The sequence below is a fragment of the Urtica dioica genome, chromosome 11, assembly GCF_054948205.1.
Source record: "Urtica dioica subsp. dioica isolate 48M chromosome 11, U.dioica_male_clone48M_v1_H2, whole genome shotgun sequence".
Lineage (NCBI taxonomy): Eukaryota > Viridiplantae > Streptophyta > Magnoliopsida > Rosales > Urticaceae > Urtica > Urtica dioica.
Window position 1 is genome coordinate 13,039,269 of NC_142766.1, and position 13,591 is coordinate 13,052,859.

General features: G+C 33.9%; 2 protein-coding genes across 3 annotated transcripts; one reads left to right on the forward strand and one right to left on the reverse strand.

The window, feature by feature from the left end:
• The first annotated feature begins 6,449 nt into the window (after nucleotides 1-6,449).
• LOC149381357 (universal stress protein A-like protein) lies at nucleotides 6,450-8,317 on the forward strand. 2 transcript variants are annotated; one of them, XM_089601891.1, is made up of 4 exons: nucleotides 6,450-6,782; nucleotides 6,868-6,974; nucleotides 7,398-7,516; nucleotides 8,060-8,317. In XM_089601891.1, the coding sequence occupies exons 1-4, from the start codon at nucleotides 6,572-6,574 to the stop codon at nucleotides 8,145-8,147; spliced, it is 525 nt and encodes a 174-aa protein (XP_089458017.1). In that variant the 5' UTR covers nucleotides 6,450-6,571; the 3' UTR covers nucleotides 8,148-8,317. The 2 variants fall into 2 exon arrangements, with proteins under 2 accessions (XP_089458017.1, XP_089458018.1); XM_089601892.1 differs by having other exon boundaries at nucleotides 6,454-6,749.
• A 965-nt stretch (nucleotides 8,318-9,282) lies between these two features.
• Nucleotides 9,283-13,050, reverse strand: CRT1A (calreticulin 1a). Its single transcript, XM_089601890.1, has 14 exons — nucleotides 12,884-13,050; nucleotides 11,705-11,812; nucleotides 11,396-11,588; nucleotides 11,038-11,296; nucleotides 10,887-10,943; nucleotides 10,738-10,785; nucleotides 10,559-10,645; nucleotides 10,421-10,478; nucleotides 10,271-10,338; nucleotides 10,083-10,178; nucleotides 9,938-9,985; nucleotides 9,818-9,847; nucleotides 9,627-9,740; nucleotides 9,283-9,527 (listed from the first exon to the last, which is right to left on the reverse strand). Exons 1-14 carry the CDS (start codon nucleotides 12,984-12,986, stop codon nucleotides 9,516-9,518), a joined length of 1,281 nt encoding a protein of 426 aa, XP_089458016.1. The 5' UTR covers nucleotides 12,987-13,050; the 3' UTR covers nucleotides 9,283-9,515.
• Between the last annotated feature and the right edge of the window lie 541 nt (nucleotides 13,051-13,591).

Below are 13,591 nucleotides of genomic sequence, written 5' to 3' on the forward strand. Positions count from 1 at the left end.
TACTCTTGTCAACACCACCATTGCATAGTTTATTTTCACATTGTTAACTTATTATAACATTTAGGATATATTATACTATTGACCCATCAACTATGACTTTTAACAACTTACTCCTACTATTTTGATTTTTGACAACGGTTTATCTCGAACTACTATTTTGTATCAAGAGTAGTCTTTTTGTCAAATGTTGCTCAGTTCTGCTAGGATTTCAATCACGTGGTGTGCACGTGTATATCATTCAAAAAATTATATTATTACCCTTGGATATTCTCAGATTTAAATACTCCCATAATTTCCCTAAAATTCTCATGTATTTAGTGAAATTATATTAGGGTTTCATTTATTCCCAAATTCGAACGAAGCCAAATTCGAACGACGCCATTATTCTTGTTGACATGAGAAATCACACTAAAACAGTCACGATAATTTACGAGATTAAATGGGTCGATTTAGATTTGTAAATGAGCCTCAATTCTCAATTGCAAGACCAAACAGAAGAGCTAGATGAATTTAATAACGAATAAAGGCAATAAAATAGAGTATAAAGTAAGCTCGGGGCTGTTTTTATTATAATCGCTCAAAATAATATAGAACAACTGGAAGACAAAGATTGCAAGATCATAGAGTAAAAATGGGAATAACGTAACGCGTCTGACATATACTTGATTTTTTTATTTTTTTTTTTATATTTATAGTATGAGAGATGAGGTCGTGAGCTCCGGGTTACAGGTGACACGTCGTGTTTCAGTTGGAACTCACTACTACGTCTCGGATACCTGTCGTTAGAGACTTATTCATACGAGGAGAAATTACGGATCGTCCGGGCTGACTGCCTTCGTATCTGCGAGTCTTCGAGGGCGGTTATCTCGAGCTGGTATTTGAATCTTCTATCTGACTGGCGTCGTTCCTAAACCTATTAGCACAAATACTTGGGCTTGTGCCCAATTTCCTTGTATTGGGCCGAACTCCTCTCTTGTTATCTTGAGGACGAAGTCCAACATCAACAATTCTTGGTCTCGAATCCATCTTCTTTAAGCTCGAGCTTTGCGAAAACCATGGAAAGCTATAGCTCCAGTAGTTACTCGAAGAGACGAATGTCCTCCTGAAACAAAGAAGCTCATCGAAGCCTCAAAATTGAGGAACGCCCAGATGTAATTGTGGATTGGTTTGTTACGAGAGGACTTCATGGACTGCGTTACATCCTGGAAGAAGGTTTTTCGGATGTCATCAATATAAGGTATGTAAACGATTAAGAAGTTTGAAATTTTGATGGGCGAAAATTTATTTTTGATTAATTGCATAATTGATATTAGGTTTTAGCAAGGTTTAAATTGCCGATCACCGATAATATGTCGATGGTCTCAAAAATCGAAATTGTTGTGGCCGACGGAAATTGTGACAGGAATAATGAGGAAATTTGAGAAAAAAAGTTATAGACGAAAATTGCGATAAAATATGGATATGTCAACGGAAATAATGTTGCAAAATAATATATATATATATATATATATATATATATATATATATAAATATAATATGTGTGTATAACATTTTTTTTCTTTTATCATTGTAGTTTATTTTATTATTTCCTAGTATAATTGTATTGTCTCATACATTATTTGAAAAATTAAAAAGTAATAGGACCAACACCCATTTGGTATTGATGCTTTCCCACCTAATGACAAAATTATTAGGCGGGAACGGTTCTAAATATATACATTACTTATTATGTTTATTATGTGTATGAACAAATAAACATAATAAACCCAAGCCCACTATGCTTATTATGTTTATACATTATGTTTATTATGTTCATAATAATTATTATGGTTCTAAATATATTACTTAATAGAACGGTTTTAGTATAATTGTAATTGTTTCATTTACGTTTATCATAAAAGCCCAAGCCTATTAAGGCATTTTAAAATTAAACCTAGCTTACTCTCTTCTGCGTTTTTTTTTCTATCTAGCGGAGCGGTCATGGTTGCGTTAAAACTCTACTTCTCCAAAGCCTACAAAGAATATATCAAACAAAACCTATTTCTCAACGTCTTATTATCTACTGGTACCCTTCCTCTCCTCTCAACAACCAAAAAAAAAATAAAGCTTCAAATTTGTGGAAAAGCTATGGACACAACGTCGAACTGTCGTCGGAACTCCCAAAATATTGCTGAATATGCACTACGCTCGTCAAAATCTGGATGGCGTAACAGAGATCTCGTCAACTTTGGCGAAATCGCCTCAAGGACTAAGAACGACACCAAAATTTCTCCGACCGAACGATGTGATTTCGGCAGCACATTTCTGCGAAACGACAAAAGCAATTTTTTGGCCGGACTTCTCCAAAAAACACAATGTCGACGCCATTTCCCCGACATTTTAATCCTTGAATTTTAGTAATGGAAATTTATTAAAGAAATTTGTAGTTTTCTTTCTGCAAAAAAACAAACACAAAGGTTGTGATTTTTTACAATGAAATATGAAGCAGATCGGTTGAAATTATTCCACGACCTTTGTGAGAAAGATAAACGCATTTGAATACGGGGATGTAGTACATAAGGAAGATGAGCAGATTGGAAGTGATGCCTTGGCAAGTGAATTGAAGAAGTTAAGTCAGCAAGTTGGACGTGAAGCAAGAAGTTTGAAGCTTATGTTGATTATTAGTATGATTGTTCTATGTGTTGTAGTTATATTGAAGTAATGAGTGTAATTATAAAGCTCGTGTAAATGGATCTTATTATTTGCTGAATCAATCATATTGTGTTTAAGATATCCATTTCTAATTGTAAGTTTATTTGTTTGGTAATGTTATGGATTTGTTCTATATGTTGATATCTTATGTGTTCTATGTGTGTCAAGGCTATGGTCCAAAGCGATGGGCTTGGAGGCGCGGACGAGCGGAGACGTAACTTAGGTCATAACCTGTGCTCATAATATAAAGTGTACAAACGCATAATTGAACACAAAAGATGCACATAATTATCATATATTTTGTTACTCAATAAAAATCGCTCATAATGACATTACTCATAAACATTGCTCATAATTACCATATGTTTTTTTACATACAAGTGTAACTCAAAAGATTGTACTATACATAATCATTCATCTTAATTACCAGAAGTTTTTTTACATAAGTGTAACTCAAAATATGCACACATATAATGGAATTAAATGACCTTATAACTGTGTTTGGTTACATAATACACCAATTCCAAAAAGAGGTCAATACGATTCAATCCTTCCTGAATAAGGTCCTTTTTGAACCTCGGACTGCGCTGTTAATTTAATAACAAAAACTTTATCTCCATCAGAACATTGCACACCATGGATTATAACAGAATATACTCTAAAGTTCATGTAAGAGTTGGATTACCCTTTGTTGAATCACAGGTTAGTGAGGGGCATTACATTGTTGACTTGGAGGATGACTAGTTCCCGAATCAGACCATTGACTCGCTGTTTGCATTGGTCCTTCTTGAGCAGGTTGACTCACAGCTTACCTTGGTCCATGTTGACCAGGTTGACTTGTTGTTTGTGTAGATCTTTGTTGCCTAGGTTGACATGCAACTTGACTAAAGTTCCGTTTTTATTGACGTTGCATAGTTTATAAATATGTGTCTTAGGGCTTCTAACCGGCATAAAATTCTACACAATAAGTCAATGAATGTTATCAGATTTTCTTATTGTCTTCGAAAGCATGACTTCAAGTTACATTCATGCTGTCCACAACTTGAGCACTTTATTTTTTTCCCCTTTTTAATTTATGAAAACTAGGTACATCAAAATCGAAAAAGTGATATTTTTCGTTGCAATTTTTTTATAATTTTTAAAAATTTATTATAGAAAAAAATCAAAATTCAAAATTTTCTTGTAAATTAACAGCAACGAAAACGATTTTATAGCAAATGAGAAAATCTCATTATGTACGTCCAAGGAAATAATTAAATAAATAATCACGATTTCATTTAGATTTTATATATTGCAACACGCTATAGTAAAACCATTGATTAAAATACCGATACCACAATTTTGATTTTACTGATATATCAACTACTGACTCGTATATCGATTAAAGATATATCGACTACCGATAAAACCGATGATATATCCCTGATATACTGCTTTCCGACGGGTATACCGACTAATATCTTAAAAAATATAATTATAAATATGTTGTATATTTTTTTTAAATGTATATAATATATACTAGAAATTTGTAACTGACTAAGCCTATTCAAACTTGAGAATTTTATCTTGTCATACGTTTCAAATTTTTTTTATTTCTAGCCATTCTATTTATGTGCTACATTGTTTATACCATTTTTTAACCTTATTAAATAGTTAATATAATTTATTTTCGAAATTAATAAAATCTAATTTATTATTCATGATCCCTAATTATTAGGATCTCATTTATCTCTCTCTCTCTCTCTCTCTCTCTCTATTTTCACATTCACTCTCTCTCTCTCTCTCATCACATTTTTTAGCCATGGACAAAGATCAAAAACATTAAAAGCGCAATTAATAGTTGTTAATAATTGTTAATAGGTTTCTGCTTTAACTAATAATCGGTAATAACTGTTAATAGGTTTATGGTAGAAATCTATTAACAGTTATTACCGACTATTCACTGCGATGCTGTTTTTTTTTACGTCTGTCATGGCAAAAAATGTAACGAAGAGAGAGAGAGAGAGAGAGAGAGAGAGAGAGAGAGAGAGAGTATTTAGGTATAGATAAATTATTTTCATTTAATTTATTTTTGGTAAAGAATTAGGGGAAAAAAACTAAGGGTAATTATGTTTTATTGCATCAAAGATTGGCTAATTACCAAATATTACTAAAACGTTAGCTATTTCGTAATTCTAAATTTTAAAAAGGCTAATAAGCTAGAGCGTCCAATATACTAACATGTCTAATAAATATACATATATATATATATAGTAAAAGTGAAACAAAAAATCGTATTCACAATGAAAATCGTACATACATATACACAAAGAATTTTGGTCACTTATATATGTGCGCAAAAAAAAAAAATCGTATATACAAGTGAAGGCTTAAATGCAATTGTGCATATAGTAATAATTTTAAACATAGCCCACGAGTCACGACCATGGTAAACGTATAATTTATTTAGTTAAAATTTTAAAAATCAAATAACGATAATAAATATATATTTAGTGAGTTCTAAATATTTTTTGAGATTTGTAAGTAACTAGGCCACTTTAAACATGTGATTTTGGATCTAGCCTATGTTTGACAATTTTTAGGGATATAGCCAAATGGCTTATGTGACAGTAATTAAGGTCTGATTTGTCTTTATTTATTAACAAATTCGTCACTTTCTCTCTCCTATTTTTTTCAAATAATTTTTTTTGCATCAAAACTTCAAAATTCGTATCTTTCTCATACGAACTTGAAATTGAGTGATTTCATATCCTACAAATTCGTGGTTTCGAGATCTTCAAAAATAGACCCATTGTGTTTGATGAAAAATTATGTTTAATGCATCATAGTTACGTTTCCATTTATCTTTTTCATAATTTAAAAAATTTCCAATTATTTCCATATTTAATGTAGTAACGTGATTTTTCTACATCTATGGTATAAAACATGATTTTTCATCAAACACAATGGATCTATTTTTGAAGATCTCGGCGTCACGAATCCGTAGGATTTGGAATCAATCAATTTCGAGTTCATATGAGATAGATATGGTTTTTTGAAGTTTTTATGTAAAAAAAATGTAGGAAAAATGTAGGGGAGAGAAAGTGACGAATTTGTTAATAAATATGGGTAAATCAGACCTTAATTATTGCCACATAAATCTGTTGGCTATTTCCCTAAAAATTGTGAAACATAGACTAAAAACAAATTTTATAGTTTTATTTTAGTTATTTCGCTACACTGCCCATATTTTTTTACCCATTCTCCTGATATACACCGGTAACTCAAGTAAGTTAAAAAAAAAAAAAAAAAATAAGATCAGTGTTTGTGTTTTTATTAGGAAAGAGTCGATAGGGTCGGAAATAATCTTTAATATTGTTATCAATATTTAATCAACAATTACGAAAATCGAGTGGTTCTTAGCATAACTTATGGTAATTCTAGTGGTTCAAACTTCAATCTCAATTGCTTTAAAAAAGAATAAAAATAAAAAATAAAAATAAATATAAAAAAAGTTACGAATATCGGACATTTTAATATATTTGTCGGTATGGATATTTTAGTGTTGCTCAGCAGGAATCATGTCCAAAAGCCTTTCTATAAAAAAAAAAAATATCCAAAAGCCATAAAGCAGTCCATCCCCCAAGACTGAAAGACAAATCTTTTAGATAAAGATGAAAAAAAAAACTGGACCCACAGATTGAGTGAAAAAAAAAAACCATCAAACGAAAAACCGCCAGGAAACCTCCAACACAAGCAATTAATATAAAATACATACCCATTGTTTTCTTTGCCATTTATAAGTCCACTTTCCTCTCTGTCTCTTACAAAAGTTAGCAACATATTTATCAAGTCATACAACGTTTTTCCCTTTCTTTTTTCGGGCAAAATTCAGAATCAGATGGATGACGTGGCGAGCAACGAGAGGAGGATCATCGTGGCCGTCGATGAAGGAGACGAGAGCATGTACGCGCTCTCGTGGTGCCTCAAGAACGTGATCGCCGATAATTACAAAGATACCCTCATCCTGCTCTACGCCAAACCTCCACGACAGACCTACACGGCCTTGGACGGATCAGGTGAGCGAGTCAGAGATCGAGGGGGCTCTTTTGGTAAATCAACCATTAAGCTAAGCTCTCCGGAGGTTTTTTTTTTCTCATTGAGTGGCATTTGTTGTAATTTTGGTCTTCGTATCAGGGTATTTGTTCTCACCTGAAGTGATGGCGGCAACGGATAGGTACGCTGATGACGTGGCGAAGTCCGTGATTGAGAAGGCCAAGAGAGCTTGTGACCTTCACCAGGATGTGAGTATTATATTATAGAATTACTAGTCTATAATGTTTATGAACATTTTATTTTTTGCTCGAAAAATGTTTATGAACATCTAATATCAATATTTTTAGCATCTTGTTCAAAATTTCGAAAAAGTACCATTATAAGTATATATCACATTTTGTTTTTAAAAATTATGTTTCTAAAATTTAAAATACCCTAAATTTTCAGTATTAGAAATATGTTTTTAAATTTATTGTCTAATCAAGTAGCTAGGGTAAAGTTTGATTTCATTTATTATTGTAGTTGAACTTGAACCCTTTTTTTCTCTCTTTTCAAGAAGCAATATCTATGGTGATAGTTTTTTTTTTCAGATATAGAAATATACAAGTAATTAGTAATTACCCTGCAAGAGTGATATAGTTTAACGAAGTTTGTGATTCCGATATTTATAGGTCAAAGTGGAGACAAAAATAGAGAATGGCGATCCAAGGGACGTGATCTGTGAAATGGTAGAAAAACTTGGTGCTGATATGTTGGTCCTGGGAAGCCACGGTTACGGTTTAATTAAAAGGTTGGTGCTTTATATTCTCTAATCCCGAGTATAAATATGCTTTGATCACATTATTCATAATGTTTATTATCTTTTTATTAATGAAATCCTCTGTATATAATTATGATCAATTATTTTGATTCAGCATTACTTGGATATGCTTTAATCTAAAATTTTAAAATAACTTATAGAACAGCCATTTAGTGAAAAACCAAGTTACATAATATTTATGTTAAATTTATAAAAGCAAAATATTTATAAAAAAAAAAAAAAAATCAAGTGTTAGTTAGAACTACGAACTCATGTAGTTAAAAAAAAGAAAAGAGAAAGAAGGAAAGGAAGATTGAATAGGGATATTTGTTAAACTTAGATTAGATGCGAGGAATCTTGTGAATAGAATAATCTTCCACTCTTTGAGCCAAAGACGACTTTTTTTTCCTTAAAACTTTATAATGGCGTAGTATTGTTTTATCATTTTATGTCTATAAAAAAGATATTATTATTTTCCTCCAAAATGAATGAAAAGCTGAACATTAATTCAATAAAAAAATGTTGCGTTGGCAGGGCATTTCTGGGGAGTGTAAGCAACCATTGCGCACAGAATGTCAAGTGTCCGGTGTTGATCGTTAAGAAGCCCAAATCAAACGCCTAAACTTCACCTAATGTTCCGTTTTCTCTTCAAACACTTTTCCGCTTAACCTTGTATTGTATTTTACGTTTTTCTTGAAAAGTAAAAAAAAAAAATGTTTAAGAATGTGAAGTAATCTACGTAAACGGTAAAAAGATTATCTATAGCATATGGAGACAGTTTCGACATTTTTACGAGCTTCTTTGTCATGAGTAGTGTTTCGCACTTAGAAATGCATGATTTCCTCGCGAGTCATCTTTGCCTTTAAGTAATTATGGCAGTTCATAATGTTACCCAAATCCTCCGTATTTACCAAATATGCGCAACATATTTGAAGTGAATAAATCTGTATTGTTGTTCTGAATCATTATATTTATAGAAGAGGCACTTAATTTCACGCCATTTTTTAGATTCACTTCGACTAGACATTCCAACCTCAAAAAACTAAACTCGATGTTCTGACCACATACCAAAAAAAAAAAACTTAAACATTCCTACCACGACAAAAGAGCATGCTCGAACGGAATCACAAAAGGTCCGACTAAAAATAAAAAATAAAAAAATAAAATAAAAAACTCTAGGACTACTGAATTCATGAGTACAACCTGCTTAAAAAAATATTATTTTTACAACTACTGACAAAACCAGGAATCTTAATTAGGCGGGCTAATTTGTAAAAAAAAAAAAAAAAAAAAACTCGGGGAGGGCTGAATTTTTTAGGGGGCCTGTAGCTCACCCTGGATTGGTATTGGCTTCGTGCTTGGTTACTACTGAAGTAACTATTCAAACTCACGACCTCAACATTTACCACCAAAATAAACTCGACAGTAACTAGTAAGTAATCGAAATAAACACGAGTCTAATTAGCCCTTGACATTCAAACTTAACAATAGAAAACAAGCTTAAAGATGAAAAAAGAGGATACTCTCTTCACAATCCATGTTAAAAGTCTCACTCTCAATTAACTCGGTTTCACATATCCCACAACACTCTCAGTTAACTAGGTTTCACATATCAAATCGGCACATTATGTGCTCAATATCCCGTCAATTTTTGTTTGTCCTTGAGTGAAATTGCTTAAAGGATCAGAGAATGCTCGGGTGAAATTGCTTAAGATCATAGATAAGCTCTTAACACGGGTTTATTCTTGGAACTTAAGTTATCATGGTTAAATCTGACGATAGCATTTGCAATATTAGAAGTTCAAACTATTTTGTCACTCATGACAATGAACAAAAAGCACATAATTCATCATTGTCGCAAGTAACGGCTCAAACAGCTAAATCTTTCTTCACCGAGAAAATTCCTACCATGTAAAAATAAAAAGAGAAAAAAAAAATCTGTAGAGTACTTAAAGCCTCCAGTTATCTCTCGAGCTCTACGACTCTCTTCCTACAGCTCATCCTGTCAAAACACAAAAGCAAGCGGGACAATAATGAGATTACCACTTAACTTGCTTCAAATTAAAGTTGGTCAATAAAAAAAAAAAAAAAAAAAGCTTACATGCTTGTCAGAGTCAGACTCGGCGTCGGCTTCGTCTTCTTCCTTTGCCTCGGGTTTTGATTCGGCGTCCGAATCATTTCCTGCCTCGTCAGCCTCGGCATCATCATCCTCGGCCTGCGAAAATTGTCGAGACTGTAATTAGGACCAGAGCTAAAACAATAAAAAATGGTTTCTAAAATTTGGAGACTTACATCAGAATCAGCAGGACTGTCCTTTGATTCCTGTACAAGTATGAAAGTACAAGCGAGTCATTATGGGAGGAATTGTAGAATATAAAAGATGCTTCAAATACGGTAGGTAAAGAAAAGTACCTCCTCCTCTCTCTTCTTCTCTGCCTCGTCAAAAGCTGCCTTCTCGGCCTGAAGAAACAATACCAAAAAAAAAATCATTTAGGTATAATGATTCATGAAATTAGATAGTGCGATTAAAGAAGGCGATGGCAATGAGGTGACATACATCTTTGTTCTTGGCCCAGGTTTCTTCAGCAACCTGCTTTGCGTACTCGGCGTCGTCGGTGATCAAGACATTGTCAAAGAGGGTTCCGGATTTCACCTGGATGAAATGATTCAGCTTGCTTATTAGTCTCTAAAGAACACTCAGTTGATGTTTTAAAAAACAGAACTTAGAGAGGAAACAAGTGTTACCTGCCACAACTCAATACCGACATACTTCAAGCTCGGGAAAACATACAGCTCTGGGTCATCCTTGAAATCTGTATACAATGTTTGAATGTTAGGCAACAAATGTATACACTAGAAAACTAGGTCAATAATGAATAGGCAAAAGAAACTGACCTGGGTTGTCAATCATTGGTGCCTTCCACTTCCCTTGGTAGTTGGGGTTCTTGATTTTCTGCAGAAAAGACCAAGCTTAATCAGAAATTAGTGATATATTTATAATCCGAAAATTCGAACTATGTTCTTCTCACATACCTTTGCCTTCCATGGGCCCTTGTACTCAGGGTTGGGGATAGTTGGTGCAGTCCACTCACCATCTTCCTCCTCATCCCAATCTTCAGGCTGGAAAAATGACAACATGAATCAGTAACTGAACTTCTGACGCATATGGATGAAATTAATTGAAAGACAAATGAAGATCAGCTTAATTTTACCTTCTTTGCATCGACATCAGGAATCTCCTTCGGGATGTCATCGTAGCCCTTTGAAATGCCAAGACATGATTAAGTATTATTAGCATGCTTTACAAACGTTGGATTAAAAGGGAATTGAAAGGTAAACTCAGAAATCTATCTCTAGCTACCTCTGGCTTTATGTCCTCAGGGTCAGAAATGTACTCTTTGTCGTCCCAGTCTTCAGGCTGTCAGCACCAATCCATCAAATAATGATTAAAATCCAGTACAGATGACAAAAAGTCAAAATTTAAAAATAGATTTTTAGTCCAAAGTATTTACTTTCTTGGCTTCTGGGTCCTTGATCTGCTTTGCTGGAAGAAGATCCCAATCGCTGTAGAGGCTTCCAGTTTGCTTCTCAACATTGTCAATAAGGATTGTGTAGGTAGCGTCCGGTCGGAGGATAAAAGTGTAAACATGAGAGAGCTGGTCGGTCTCACAAGGCACGTCCTTCTTGATCAAATGGTTCGTTCCGTTGTATGTCAGAATAGCATGGACTTTCTTGGTGCTGTAGCCACAGATATCTGGTCCAAACATAATGCTGCCAATAATACAAAATCAAAATAAGAAACATAAATTTAACTCAGAAAGCGAACCAAAAATAAGAAATCACTCAAAACGAAGAGAAACCGTTATCAACCTGTATGGGGTATCACCACCAAACTTCTTCTGATCAATTTCACCGCTCATTAGTTTCATGTACCCACCACCACAGTCAAGCTTCTGCTCATGCTTGACAGAAAACTGGAAAACTAGTGTGTTGTCTTTGTTACTGAATTCGGGATACTCAGCAGAAATAGCATAGAACCTATAGTCTTCACTTGTTTGGATACCTGTAATGAAGAGAAACCAAAAACACATTCAAGGTCAATACAAATTCCAGCTATTTACAATTAAGTACTATCAGTAAGCTATTTTGAGCAAAAATACAACATCGGTGTAGAAGTACCTTTGTCATTTGCATCTCCGTTCCATTTTCCAGAAGTGTAGTTCCACTCTCCGGCCATGTTCTCATCTTTCTTCCATTCGGATTTAACCCATTTGCTCTCCCACCCATCTTCATCGTTTCCCAAAAATGACATAATGGAAACAGGGACAGTAAGAAACATATATGCAAACAGTACATTGATTACAAGAGCCAAACATATTAAAAAAAACATAAACTAAAATCACTTTTTGTCCAAATATTATACATCTAACACCGAGTCAAATAATTTATCAATTGGATCAGAACAGCCTTTATTTTTTTTTACGTTCCAAGTATTTTCTCTATAACACCTCAGGATGGAAAGTGCAATATCAAAGAGAAATTCAGAATTTCAACAACATTTTAACATAAAAATACAGTTTGAGTACAGCCTAAATCCACTTCAGTTAGATAAGAACATAATATCTTGCGCAGTCATAAAACGAGAACCATATTAACGATCTAGAATCATATACATAATCTAGAATTCATACATATGTAATTCAGATCTAATGTATGACTCATAATATAAGATCTAGATCGTCCATTAGGTCGACCTCAAACGGGAGACATGTAGGACCCACAGACTGACCGATCAAATTCTTAAACTTAATCACCTACCAATCGTGTCTAAATAAACAATCTATGAAATTCCAAAAACTTAAATTTCACAAGAGAATTCATCGAAATTACATCCGCCGGTAAAAATTACTGTCAGAAACTACTCACTTGACACAAGTTAACTAAATAGCGAATATAATCGTTAAAAAAAGAATTAGAATGCAAAAAAGAAATCTCAAAACATAACAATTGAGATCACAGCTCATTACAAAGTCCTGGCGTCCTAATCAATGCCAAAACAATATCCATATCAAAACACAACAAACAGTCGCAATTATCACGTAATCAGTTTTTCTTTACAAATCTACTTTAGAAACCATGACGCTTGGCTCATTTTCTAGATTCCAAAAAATACCGGATCGCTAAACGCAGATCCATTAAGAAAAAAGCCGATCCTTAACAAACGACACAAAGAGTTCCCACTCGATGATCAGATCAAAACTCAAACACCTCAATTCACTTGAAATGCAAGCGGACACAGAGGTAACAAGACGAAGACCTAGATCACACGCATGATTGGAAATGGATAGGAATATATACCATCAAAACGCTCCTCAAAGAACACTTTAGCAGATACGCCAGCGACGAGGGAGATAAGAAGGATCAGAGAGAAGAATCTAGGGTTTCGAAACCCGAACGCCATGGCTGTATCAGAGAGAGAGGGAGAGAGACGAAAAAATCAAACTAGAGAGTGAGATTTAGGGAGGAGAAGCAAGAGAGTTTATATGTATACGCGCGCGTGGATTTACTATAGTGGTTTGTCCATGGCTATAGACTGACGTGGCAGTAATGGAATTCGTGGACAAACTAAATACTGCCACGTAATCGTTTCTCGTCATTAGAAACACGTGGTCGGTTTCTATTGGATATGACACGGCTTGTGCGGCTCACAATTGGACTCAACCACGTAGGTTGTCTGACTGAAAGATAGCTGACTTGACGTTAATACCCCTCTGTATTAGGATATCCGTTTTGAACGGTGATAATGCCACGTGGCATTTTAGCCATGGTCAGCGTGCTATTTAAGTGATACGCATAATTTTTTATTCAAAATATTTATTGACATGTGTAATACTTTATTTTTTTGGCACAAAATTTTAACAAAATATTTAAGTTATTTATTGCTCGTAAAAAGGTATTCTTTTTTCAGGTCTTTTTGATTTCTGTGTTTAGCTATGAATAATCAGTCAGCTAAAAGGTGTGGAATGTGGAGCAGTAACAATACAGAACAGGTTGAAGGTAGGTTCA